This window comes from Triturus cristatus, chromosome 7 (genome assembly GCF_964204655.1).
Source record: "Triturus cristatus chromosome 7, aTriCri1.1, whole genome shotgun sequence".
Lineage (NCBI taxonomy): Eukaryota > Metazoa > Chordata > Amphibia > Caudata > Salamandridae > Triturus > Triturus cristatus.
The window spans coordinates 1688336837-1688350873 of record NC_140590.1 but is presented as its reverse complement, the minus strand read 5'-3'; the positions used below and the strand labels follow the sequence as shown (position 1 = coordinate 1688350873).

At 50.8% G+C, this 14037-nt stretch overlaps 1 protein-coding gene across 2 annotated transcripts in view; it reads left to right on the top strand.

Annotated features, from left to right (window-relative positions):
- GPR162 (G protein-coupled receptor 162) overlaps positions 1–14037 on the top strand; it is a 164284-nt gene that overhangs the window by 112053 nt on the left and 38194 nt on the right. For both annotated transcript variants that reach the window (XM_085619854.1, XM_085619855.1), the window contains exon 3: positions 1453–1642. In XM_085619854.1, coding sequence (XP_085475980.1) covers positions 1453–1642 — 190 coding nt within the window. The remainder of the gene's footprint in view (positions 1–1452; positions 1643–14037) is intronic.

Below are 14037 nucleotides of genomic sequence, written 5' to 3'. Positions count from 1 at the left end.
CACTCCCCTGTCACCTCTAGCACCTGATTGGTTCAGGGAGACTGCATATGAATACGGAACCTGATACATCAAATGCCTGGTTTGGGCACTATTGCGCCAGAGCAACCATTATGCCAAGTAGGCCCTTCGTCATTCCAAGTATGGCCTCAGGAAAGCAAGAATGGCACCTTTATACCAGGCGGGAGCCCGCCCTGCCGAAAATGCCAGCAATAGGGAAGGAATGCCACAGCCATGCTGGTGCTGCACCCCATTGTTCCGCAGAAGACCCCCCTTAGCCTCTGAGTGACCAGGTGATATTGTTGAAGAGGGACACCACCCCTGGAGCATCCATTCTGTATCACACACAGACACACAGACTTGTGTACACTCTCTTTCACACACACACATTGTCATGCACACATGTGCTCACTCTCTCACCCACAGCCACATATGGTCATAAGCACACACGCACACATACACGCAGACACATGTACTCTCTCTAGCACACACACACAAAAACACACTCACAAATATTGCCGGACATACATGCACTCAATCTTACACACAGCCATATACTGTCATAAGCACACACACATACATACAGACACATGTACCCTCTTGTTCTCCCACCCACACTCACACATATTGTCATACCCACATGCGCTCAGTGTCACACACACACAGCCGCATGTACTCAATCTCTCACACACACACCCACACACACATGTGCTCACTGTCACACACACAGCCATACACTGTCATACACTGTCACATGCACACACACATATACACAGACATATGTGCTGTCTCTCTCTCACACACCCATTGTCATGCACACATACACTCCCTGTCTCGCACACACATACACACAGACATATGTGCTGTCTCTCACACACATATTGTCAAGCACACAGACGCTCACACTCTCGCACACACACACACACTCAGGCTTTAGACTGGTGCCCACATTCACTCACTTCTCACACCCCTTTCACAAAGACACATATCTGGCCATGGTTCCCAGTCCCACCTCTTGTTCCTGAGCTACCAGCATCTCAGCTTTTGCACCCAGACTGTAAATCAGATATTCTAGCTCGGTTCACCGCACACTCATAGCTTACTTTACCTGCCTACTCTCACTCACTGGGGCTGGCTCTGTGCTCGCCTGCAGTGTGCATAAAATAGGATTTCGGAGTTCAAAACTCTCAGACTTCCATGAGGAGCTTCCAGTGGTAATTCCTGCACACCTCCATCATGATAAGCCACCATGGGTGGCCTCTATGGCTGGGTGAACTTGTCAGACTGAAGCTGGGAGGTGTAGTCTCTTACCTCTCAGAACTGATGGCACAGGAGATGGGGCCGGGATACAAAGTCTATCACCGCTCGCTTTGGATGTGCCCAGGCGATGGTGACTGGTAGATTCCTGCCTCTGCTCCTGCAGTGACCCCCTCTGGTCTTTCTTCCTCCCTGCAGGTGGTCAGCTTTGTGAGCCTGAAGTACAACAGCGCCCCCATCTGGATGGTGCTGTGTGTGCTCTGGTGCTCCATGGTGCAGACGCTGCTGCTTCCCTCATTCATCTGGTCCTGTGAGCGGTACCGGGCGGATGTGAAGACGGTGTGGGAGCAGTGTGTGGCCATCATGTCCGAGGAGGATGGCGACGAAGGTAAGCGCATCCTGATCCAAGACCACTCCGAGCAGGCACCATAGCAGGTTTCATCTGGCCCGAATCCCGCCTTTCTGTCACCACTCATGTACAGAGTCGATACTGGATCGGTTCCACAGATGTTTGAATACCACCTCCAGAGTCACTCAGCTGTACACGCCAAGCAGTATGCTTTCCATTACAGGAGCCATTCTTGTGGGTTTATGGCGCGGGAGTGATTGAGTGTCGACGAGTGGTGTGTCAATTGTGCATACTTTGCTTTCGCATAATTATGTGATATTGCAGCAAAATTACCAGAATTGTAAATCTTTAATTTTGTGCTATGTTTTTATGCAAAATGCATCCTCCTGTCAAACTTTGCGGCAAGACGCCTTAAACCAAAGTACTGTAAACAACATCTGCTCAGGTTCTCTTGTTCCCTAGCATTTCAGTAAATTTTTTCCTTCAATAGTTACATTCACACCATTTTTTTACAGTGAATGGTGCATAATTACATGAAGTGGCGAAACAGCATAATTTGGTGATTGTCACATAAAAAGCATAACTCGAAATTCCAAAAATGATGTGAATGACATAAGCGTAATTTTAATTTCACCCAAGCCTAGTACCCACAGACACTTCTGATATTAAAATATATTCACAGAAAAAAACACGGCTAAACCTTATGATTCTGAAACATATTAAAAATCACTGAAGCTCTCAAGTTACAGGTTTCCAATGTGCACAACATATGTCACAACTCGCGGTCCCTACCATGTTGCTATGGTCCGGTACGGCCTACCGCCCCCTCCTCCCTTCTATTGTGACAGAAACCAATACAATCATTTTTGTTTGGAATAGGGGGTCGTCGACCCCCGATCGTATTTTATTAACAAACACAAATATTTGCACACAAATATATAATTACGCAGAAATGAAATGACAAGACAGGATTCGGTACATGAATGAATGAATGAATTCGGATTTCTAAAGCGCGGGTAGCTGCCCTGAGGCGTCCAAGCGCTAAGCATATCTCTGAAGTTTGAGTAAGGAGGAAGGCAGATTCAGTACCATGGTTATGTGGTGAACAGGAGCGTTTTCAGCTGTTTGCGAAAAGAGAGAATGTCGGGGTTTGATCTGAGATGCTGGGGTAGGGCGTTCCACTTTTTAGCCACATTGAAGGAGAAAGAGCGGCCTCCGGATCTTGATTTCTTTGTTTGCGGTACAATGGCTAGATTTGCAGAAGTGGAGCGCAACTGTCGGGTGGGTATATAGGGTGTGATGAGAGGGAGGTTGATGGTCGGGCCTTGCGACCAGAAAGTCTGGTGTGCGATGCAGAGTGATTTGAAGTCTACTCTTTCCTTTACAGGGAGCCAGTGCAGTTTCCTCAGTCCGGACTTTACTGAGGATCTGCGAGGGATTTGTAAGAGTGTTCTGGCTGCGCAGTTCTGTATTAATTGTAGTTTGCGCAAGGTGAAGTCGGGAGCTCCGAGATATAATGCGTTTCCATAGTCCAGCCGCGATTGGATCAGGCCCAGGACTACGGTTTTTCTTGCTTCAAAGGGGAGTAGAGGCAAAATCTTCCTAATGACTCTCAGGATACCAAAACAGGTGGCAGAAAGTTTTGTAGCCTGTTGGTCAAAGGACAGGGACCTGTCGAGCCAGACACCAAGGCTCTTAATGGCGTCTTTGGGTGTTGGGGCCGGACCTAGGCTGGTGGGCCAGAGATTGTCTATGGTCGATGGTAGAATGTGACCCAGGAGCATGAGCTCTGTCTTGTCTCCATTAAGTTTGAGACAAGACTTGGTCATCCAGCATTTGACCGTATCCAGGCAGCCTGCAAGATCTACATTTGCCGACGTACCGCCCGCCTGTGCCAGGGAGACCACCAGCTGGGTATCGTCCGCGTAGGTAATGATCTTGATACCGAACGGACGGACGATCTCAGCCAGTGGCCTCATGTAGACGTTAAATAACGTCGGGCTCAATGAAGATCCCTGTGGGACCCCACATCCCAGAGGCTTGCTGGAGGAAGTGACATTGCCCTCAAACACCTGGAAGGATCTTTCACTCAGGTAGGACTTGAGCCACTCCAGAGCTCTGTCAGATATTCCGGTGTCCAGGAGACGCCGCAGAAGGATACCGTGGTTAACGGTATCAAATGCGGCGCTCAGATCGAGGAGGATGATTGCCACCGATCCTCCCCGATCTAAGATTCTCCTGGACTCCTCTGTGACTGCCAGCAGTGCCGTCTCGGTCCCATGCTTAGGGCGGAAGCCAGTCTGGGATGGGTCGAGAAGTTGGTGTTGTTCGAGAAAAGTTGTTATTATGCTATTTATATGTTTCTCCAGGATCTTGGCTGCCCAAGGCAGCAAGGAGATCGGGCGGTAATTGTTGAGGTTCTTGGTGTCAAGATTTGGTTTTTTAATCAGGGCCCTCACCATAGCCTGCTTCCATGCTGCTGGTACTATGCTGGTGGTAATCGAGGTGTTGAGTACTTCAAGCAGTGTGGGGAGGATGGTTTGAAACGCCGAGACTAGAACATATGGGGGTGCTGGGTCTCTAGGGGAACCCGACTTCACCTGGCGCATGAGGAAAGTGAGGTGATCTGCCTGCAACTGGGGGAATTCCGCCAGCACCGGGGGGTGATTGGGTGGGTAATCTGCCTGCAACTGGGGGGATTCCGCCAACACCGGAGGGTGATTGGGTGAGTGGATTTGAGGGGGACAAGGGGCTGCTTTAATCAGAGCAGTCTGGTCTGTAGAAGGGAAGGATGAGTGTATAAGGTTAATTTTCTGAGAGAAGAAATTAGCCAGGTCTTCACAGCGGAGCTCTGGGTTCTCCGTTATAGACGGGGGTGTGGGGAGGGTGATGAGGCTTTTTACTATTTTGTATATCTCTTTTGAGCTGGAGCTAGCCTCTGCAATCTGGTTGGAGTAGTATGAGGATTGCGCACTTTTTATGTCTTTTTTGTATGACCTGATGGCGTCTCTGTAGATAGTTTTATCTATTTCCGCATAACCTAGTCGCCATTTACGTTCCAGTCTCTTGCAAAAACGCTTTTTCTCCCTTAGTTCGGTGGAGTACCAGGGAGCTGAAGTTCTGGATCTTTTAAAAACTGTTTTCTTCAGGGGGAGCGTGGCGTTTAGGGAACTCAGAATCCATTCATTGAATGTTTCATTGGCCTGTGAGGGAGTCTGACCGATTGAAGGAATGGATTTTTATAATTCTTGGGTCCACTGGGCCAGCGGTATTTTAGACCAAATTCGGGTTTCTTGGACAGTGGGTGTAGGGGGTATAAGTTTCTCTGTTGTCCAGAGCAACGGGACTAAGGCATGGTCTGTCCAGGGAAGTGCTATGGGGGGACGAGCCTTCAAATGTGTGCAGTTGCTGAAAACTGGATCCAGCAAGTGGCCTTTCGTATGCGTAGGAGATGAGACCAGCTGGAGCAGCTGCAAAGCAGAGAGGTCCCTACTTAGTTTGTTGGCGATGGAATTATTGGGGTCGTCAAAGTGTATATTGAGATCACCCAATAACGTGTAGTTGGAGGGCGATAGGGCCAGATCGGCGACTAGTGGTGGCAAAGTTTCATAAAACTGTTTGGGAGTGCCTGGTGGACGGTATATAAGAGTCCCGGAAAAGCTCAAATTGGGAGAGAAATCCAAAGTAAAGGACATACTTTCACATTCCGGAAAGGGGTTGGGAGTACAGCGACAGGTAAAACAATCTTTAAAAATGATGGCTAGTCCGCCCCCTCTGTCAAGTTCCCGGTCCAGTCTTACAATTTGATATTCCTGCCCCAGGAACCAACTCGGGGTCAGAGTGAGGGGTTAGCCAAGTCTCCGTTAGAAAGAGAGCGTCTGGTTTTTCCTCTTCGATTAATAGGGAAATCTCTGTGCAGTGTCTAGGAAGAGAAAGTTGTTGGTTTGGTGTAGAGGGTTTAGGTTTGAGGTGAGTTTTGCAAACCTTGCATTGGGACGGTAGGTCTAGCGGGCCATATTTATGAGCGCAGGGCAGGATTCCCTGAGAGCTGATGGTTCTGAGTTCCTCGGAGGCATAATACCGAGTTTGCGTGACGAGAGAAGTAGGGGTTATGGCCCCTGGTCCCGGCCCGTCGCGGACGGGCGCAGACGGGCTTGCCTTAGGCGCGCCTTCGGCACGCAAACGGCGTGCCCGCTGCGCTCGTCCGCTGCGCTTCCTAGAGTGACACATTTTTATATGATTGGGGTATGACGCTAGGGGCGTGGCCTGAGAAGGGGGCGTGGCCAGCAAACTCGCCGGTAATGTCGGCGTGGTGCTTGTTTTTCCTCGGCGTGGGTCCACTGCGCGCTGGCAGGGAGATGTGCACAGGTGAGAGTTAAAATCACAACAAGTTTTCAATTTTAAAAGAAGAAGTTAGCAACAAATCGCCTACTCCCGGCTTCCGCCTCAGGAGATATGTAATCTAAGGGCGCTGGTGATCAGCGTTCCTTAAATAGGGCGGTCAGGGGGCGTGGCCTGAGAAGGGGGCGTGGCCAGCAAACTCGCCGGTAATGTCGGCGTGGTGCTTGTTTTTCCTCGGCGTGGGTCCACTGCGCGCTGGCAGGGAGATGTGCACAGGTGAGAGTTAAAATCACAACAAGTTTTCAATTTTAAAAGAAGAAGTTAGCAACAAATCGCCTACTCCCGGCTTCCGCCTCAGGAGATATGTAATCTAAGGGCGCTGGTGATCAGCGTTCCTTAAATAGGGCGGTCAGGGGGCGTGGCCTGAGAAGGGGGCGTGGCCAGCAAACTCGCCGGTAATGTCGGCGTGGTGCTTGTTTTTCCTCGGCGTGGGTCCACTGCGCGCTGGCAGGGAGATGTGCACAGGTGAGAGTTAAAATCACAACAAGTTTTCAATTTTAAAAGAAGAAATTAGCAACAAATCGCCTACTCCCGGCTTCCGCCTCAGGAGATATGTAATCTAAGGGCGCTGGTGATCAGCGTTCCTTAAATAGGGCGGTCAGGGGGCGTGGCCTGAGAAGGGGGCGTGGCCAGCAAACTCGCCGGTAATGTCGGCGTGGTGCTTGTTTTTCCTCGGCGTGGGTCCACTGCGCGCTGGCAGGGAGATGTGCACAGGTGAGAGTTAAAATCACAACAAGTTTTCAATTTTAAAAGAAGAAATTAGCAACAAATCGCCTACTCCCGGCTTCCGCCTCAGGAGATATGTAATCTCCTGTACATTTGATTCATTCCTAGCTTTAACCAAGATCTAATACATAATGTTCCTATCCTAGTCTAAACATATTGCTGATCACATTTCTGCGTATTCCTTTTGGGCCTACAGCAAGGTCAACACGCTGGCCCCTCCCCCTTTAAACCAAATTGTCCCGCGCACCCTAACCAGAGTGCGCATACGCAGGGGGCCCAGCTGACCCGGAAGCACTTCCTTCCAGGCAACCCCCATACGTTCAAGACTTACTCCATAAAGGGGCAAAAACTCTGGCCCCTCCCCCTTTTAATCAAATTTGTCCCGCGCCCCCCAACCAGGGTGCGCATGCGCAGAGGGCCCAGCTGACCCGGAAGTAGTTCCTTCCAGGCAACCCCCATACGTTCAAGACTTACTCCATAAAGGGGCCATGCAGACAGCGCAGCTCACTTACGCCCGCGTGCGGGGTGGCCAACCAGCCAATGGAAAGCGTAACCCCCCTTTGTCCCCGCACCGTTGCAACCAACCGGTTGTAACTGCCCCGGGAGTCTGGTGAGAGCCACATGTCCCTCCCCTCTGGGCGCCCCACTTAATAAGGCGCCCCAAAAGATTAGTAAATTTAGTCTGTCCAACCGATGACCTTACCGCACAGGCCTGCATAGTTGACCGACTATCAGGCCCCCCCAAAAACCCAAGGTCATACTCACCATTGAAATTGGTCCAGCCAAGCTAAAATGTTTCCCAGGAATATCTCGTTCCGCAACCTATAGAGGTGAACCCCATCTCGCCAGTAGCAGACGTCCCCTTTTATGCACCCATGAGCAATCACTTGTAATCTCGGTGCCCTAAACAGCTTGTCTATTTATTATTGATCCTCTGAACCGAGTGATTGAGAGCCCTCCCTGATTCCCCTTCCCCGCCACTGAAACCTTGGTATCATGTGTGACCACACAAGAACCGCACCTGGGCAGCGCCTGGCCAGCCATGCTGACTCTGACGGTACTGTTTCAATCAGGATCCTCCTATTTAGGTGCACCAAGTCGTTACCACCAAAATGTAAAACGATAGCGTCGGGGGGAGTGCCAATGGAAGCAAGCATGTGACCTATCCACTCCCTGAACCTGTCGAAACGCAGCCCCCCGTGCCCAAAAAAGGAGACCCTGAAACCTAAGCGCTTTGCGTGGGCTGTCCCATTTCCTGCAATAAAAAGGTTACTTAGACGGTAGACATACGCATGGCCGAAAACACACGCCTGACGTTCCAACTTGGCGTCCAGAGAATCGACTTTCGTCGTGGTTGTGTCCTCTTCGTGAGGAGGTGTCGCTGTCTCTCTTCCTGCGTGACAGGCCACTCCAGTCCTGGATCCTTCGGTCCACCTGCCTGCCCACATCTTGCAGTCATTGTGATGTGGAGCGTCTCCCATTTAACCGTCATGGATCCAGCCATACATAAATGAAAATCAAATACCGATGATTAGTGTTTTTGTAAAAGATACAGTGTGATACAATGTGTGACACCAAATGAATGCAAGATATCATGGGCATCCCACACACTATAAATGCACAAGCCGTGAGCGGTAGGTACAGTGTATCGCAGAACCGAGTGCAGAGATTCCGCGCGACGCACCCTAGACCTCTAATGCGTGATCAGGTATATATAGGGCGGACCGGTAGCGTGTGCCACCACACCGACATCCAATGAACCAGTGTTCCGGCACCTGGGTGCAGAGATAGTGTGTGACACAATAACTTAGTAATATGCATATCTACCAGTAGAGCACCTGGGTGAACCAGTACTCTGTGACAACCACTGGCATATATTGCTGCACCCCCCTGTGACCTAATGGGTTTCTAATGTATAGATGTCATTGCAATGCGCTCGGGTGACCTCACCCGGGCCCCCGCCCCGCAAGACTGACCTCAACCAATGACAGCTTGGAAGTCTAGATGTGAATGGCCACTGAAAGGCCAGTCACGTTTTGTACTGCAAATGCCAATGATTAGGCCATTCTGATGGCAACAAAATGCCCCCCGGCCAGGCCATTAGTGCCCCAAAAACCTTGACGCTGCCACCTTTCTATGTGACCCTTAAAACACGCATGGGCATGTAACATTGAGCGCTTTGCATTCTCAAGCACCGTCCCCCCTTGTCACGCTAAAGGTGTATTACCAGAATTGCCCAGTGAGAGTTTCTTCTAAGACTCCAGCTCCTAGAATCTGAGCACCTTGCTGCTGTTTAAATAGAACCATCCGGGAAACCTAATTCCAGTATTTGCAGCAAAAAATGCCGTCTCTCTGTGTTTCAAAACAGGCATGATAAAATGATGGATCTAATCCTATCACTGCGTGTGCGATCCCATGGAATCAGCTAAGGCACACATCAAAGAATTTCTCCGAGCTAAAAATGTGATCGCTGGCTGACTATGGGCTTTCAAGAACCAGGCGGCGTGAGGTCCAATTGCAGCTGCCTAACCTGAGCAGTCAAGAAATCACCGGGCTAAACACTACCCTAACCACTCACCCACTGAGATCATTATTAATTGTATGTTGGTTTTCTGTAGAATTTGGTCTTGTGAAAGTGTTTAGTAAAGATACCTTATTTTTCTAAAACTGGTGTGGAGTAAATCTGTGGCGTTTCACTGTGTTACTGTGAGTGTTGATACAAATACTTTACACATTGCCTTTGATAGCCTAGACTGCTCAGGCCAAGCTACCTAGAGGGTGAGCAGGGGGTTATCTTAACAGTGTATCCCCCGTTTCCCTGACTAGTGGCAAGCGTCCCAACTTGGACAGCAGTACCTACCCCGCCAACCAGAGACCCCCAGATCTAACATCGGTCAGCCCGCTGAACAAGACCCTCCTTGTATAGATAGCTTAATACCCGAACATATATAGACTAAAAGGATGAAAAGGCCCTGCCATTTATGACAAAAAAGGCAACAGTGACCAGAAAAACAGGCCTGAATAACAAAACAGTCTGGCGAGGAACCTCCCCACAATTGTTCACATATTACGGCGAAAGTCAGTAGGCCTCACGACGCACCCCCCCTGAGATAAATTGTACATATCCTTTGAACCAAATGCGTGAAATATTGGTGGAAAGATCACCCCTTGTTCGAGGTGCTCAAAGTTCACTGTGAAGTAATATTTAAAAGACAAGTTGTGGCTAAAATCATGAAGAAATAGTCAGCCATGCCCACCATAGCCAACAGTAAGTGAACAGCATAGCTGCAGATACTTTACATTTTATAATCCCATTTAAGTAATACCCCCAGCATCAATGCCCATGTAATCTAGTGCTATAATAACCTGCACCAACGAGCTACAGACCCCAAAAACCGCTTCCAATGGTGCAAGTACATTGTTGACCATAGCTAATTCGCTTTAAGGTGCCTTGACTATTGTAGTTTCAAACATTCCAACTGCTGCGCCCCCCCGCGGTGAACCCAGTTGCCTGTCATCTAGGTTACAGCAAAAACAAGGTCGGGTGCCGCCTCCGCAGAGGCTGGGGGCAGCTGCGCCTCTCCTGACCCCGGAAAATTGGCATGCTAAAGTAAAAGTGCCATGAACAACTCTTGTTTCCCACATGTTTGTTACCAAATACCTTTCAAAAGTCATCAGAGCTTTCATAACATATTCCGCCCCGCCCCTGACCCCACAATCGTCTAAATGCGGCGCTAACACTATGGGGAATAACATCACCCCAACATGGCTGCTCAGATGCCCCACCTCCAAGCTGTAAACGATAACCCCTGCAATGTGAAATTGCCCTAAAGAGCGAGCTGCGCAGTAATACAAAGCAAACCACAACATTTCTTGCAACTAACTTACTGTCACATACATCTACAACCTTGAGAATAAGAGTCTAAGACTTTAAATATTCTGCCACCGCGACTCTCCCAAGGACCAGCAGGCGCTTGTATAAGGAACATACTCCACAGAACAGCTCATCCATTCAATGCCACAGCAGCTGATCCCCCCTTGCTATAGCGTGCGATGCAACCTCGCAGCAAGCGCTCCTTAATCAAAGCGCTATTTTTCCAACATCTTAGTCCTGAAGCCAAGAGTACCTTAGAACCCCTTGAACGCGCCCCATTATCTAACTCTTGCTTGATGTAATGCACACTTCGCCCCGTGATCAAGCCACCCTGCAGCCCACAATGATGTCGGCGCTTCTCCTCATCGCGCCTTTGATCCACCGCACGGCCACCATCGGCCGCGGCTGCTACTGTGTACTGTGTGCCATGAATTCCAGTGAGTCCGAATTAGGCCCCCAAACTGAAACTGCAGCCATCCTATATTCGGAAGATACTTCAGTGAACAATGAGTAACATGTCAGACAAGTAAACAGCCCCATACGTTTCGAAACTGGGTATTACGCCCTATTCAGATAATGTATAAATACTAAATGCATATATACTATCAACCCAGGCAGGACAAAATGCACTTAATGTAGATCAGCGTAGCTAGGCAAAAAGCATATATCCCGTAAACCAAGGCAGAACACATGCACACCTTGTAGATCAGTATAGCTACAGAACAATCAAGGCACAGCAAATCTTGCATCCTATGCACAGCTCCGAAAATATCTACTCAGCTTAATTCCTCCTTGGACCAAACTGTTATAGTACGCCTATCATTTGATGCACTGTAGATCACCTAAAAGGTGGTAGACACAGCCATACAACAAAACGACGGTATTTGAAACGCGCGTGATCTCGTGCCAATATTTTTCCTCCAATGACTGCCCCCGCAGACTTACTCCATCGCGCTCGGGGGAAGCCCTACACGCCTGCAAGCACCCACTCCTAACCGCGCCAGCGCACTGATCATTTTTTAAAAAGGCAGCATTCACCTGCCCACACTCGAACCTGTAGTCACAAGATTCTTGGTATAGAAGCATCTGCACACTGAGCCACCAGACCCACTTTTACCTTCAAAAACCGGCACACAGCGCTCCGCCCATCTACGATACCGAGCTTCGTAAAACAAAGGAAATCCAATGGGATCCACGAAGGCGCTCTGTAACGATGTTCTCTGCAACGCAGGGAGACGCCCGATGGCAGGGACACACGCTGCCGCTCCGCTCCGCTCACCGATGTTCCGGCGATCTAACGAGAAACAAAGGGAAAAGGATCAAAAACCTCCCGAGGGAGGAGCCAAAATGGCGACCGGGACGGCAGCGTAGACCCCCGGCTCCGTGAGCCTCCGCATCCCGCACGGATATCCTGCCTGAGATCCTCAACTTGTGCTACGTGGTCGTGTTTCTGAAGGAGAGGGGCTCCCGACTGTGTGACTCCGAGGTTTCTAGCCGTGCTATCGCCGGAGAAAACTGCATCTGAACTTTGCGGCCTGTGCGGCCCTGGAGCCGGGACATCGAGTGGACGCCGTGGCCGGGTGGCAGTGCGACAACAGCGGCCGGTGGTGACTGGGTGGAGTCGGCCCACCGGAGCGGTGCCAAACTCGGCCTACATTTCGGCGTGGTCACTTCTACTGCCCGGTGTGGCTGACCGAGTGCATGACTGGGGGTGCAAATCTTAGATCCTCCGGTGACTGCCCCTGCCTTGCTGGTGAGCTGCCCGGCCGCCGTCCGTATCCTGCCCCGATCATTGCGGGCCGCCCCCGGATTTCTACGGGAGCTGGTCCGTGGTGGGGACGACTGTTGCCCGTGACCACGGATAGTTTTTTGTCTGCCCCCGGAACCCGGTCACCCGCGACGGGGTCATCGCGACGCTTGCCCTGGGGTCCCGGCCCCGGTGAGGGTCGGGCATACTTGGCGGCCATCTTGGGTCGATGAAGCCTACCATCCTGTCCGCTGGGCCGCAGCGGGCCTGTGAGCGTACGATTTTTGGGAGTGTGGCGGCGAGATCACAGAGAGCTGAGCTGGGGTACGGCGACCTCCTCGAGGCTCTTGGTACTCTTCACTCCTCCTTGGTTCATGGTTTCGTGGTCTTGGGGAGTAAGCTTGATGGTGTGGCGTCGGAGTTGGGGCAGTGGCGGCCCGCCTGTCCGCACGAACACAGAGTCTACCCACACTGCGCGCAGGAGGACGTTGTGGCGGCCCCCCCTGAGGTTAGTACACGACTGGACGCCCCGGCCAGTATGCTACAGTGTGTTCGACCTTCTGAGGGCCTGATCTGTCCCGGAGGCGTTGGACCTGAGTGGGATGTGGTGGCCTCATCCCGTGCATGCCCTCCTGCGACCCAGAGACAACTCCGGCAACTAATGTCTCTTTTGGCTGCTTCTGCCTTCCTGAACCTTGCGTGCAGTGCAGGTCCTAGGGCAGCACTTGGAAGCTTGTTTCCTCACGCGGCGGACTGTGTTGATGCTCAGAGACTTCCACCCCACCTGTGTGCGTCGCTTCTCTGTCGTTGTTGGATATTCCTCTGCCTAGGAACATTGGGTATGGTGCTGGGTCAAGGGGTTGGCATGGGCAGAATTCCACTGAGTGGTCAGGGATGAGGCTGGCCCCTCGGGGGTGGTCGCCTAGTGGACGGGCGGGCTTGGGGTGGTGTGCTCTCCTGACATGGCTACTGGCACAATAGACGCATAATGCTCCCCATCGTGGTTTGAGAAGATTGTTTTTGTGCTGTTCCTTGTTCACTTTAGGGGAACCTTACCGTGCGGGAGGGAGAAGCCGGGGGTCTGTTATGAAGGCCCTCCTCCAGTTTATAAATACTTTCTCTACCCCCCCGTCTGGTGGGGGTCCTTTCCTACTTCTTTTTCCCTATTCTCCTACATTTCGGGTCTGGTTCCAGGGCGACAGGCACACTGCTGGGGGGTGGGGCCGTACTCATCTGCAGAGGTGCAGGGTGGGGGGTTGGGGGAGGGGACTCTGTATTCCTTTATCTTTTTCCATGGCCTCCTTTTTCTTCTCTGATTCTTTTTGTCTTTCTTTTTCTGGGATCAGCGTGATACACCTCCTTTTGCTATGCCTCGTTGCCGTTCCATGTGTTCACAACTTCCGGGGTGTTCTTGGGGAGTTCTGGCAGGGGACTGTGGGCGCAGCTGTAGACTATGTTTTTCTCCATCCTGATGTTCTTGTGTTTGCGCCATTGACCGAATAGATTGCTGTAAATCGCTAACGTTCATAACTCTGCATATCCGTGATCGTTGTTTTAAAATTGCTTGTCACCTGATCCTTCTGCCTTGTTTCATCATAAAATGAAAACCTTTTTCTCCTGGTGCCCTACTTACGCTGTTCACAGTATTGGTTGTGCGATTTTGCTCCCTGAAGTGCTGCCTGTGTT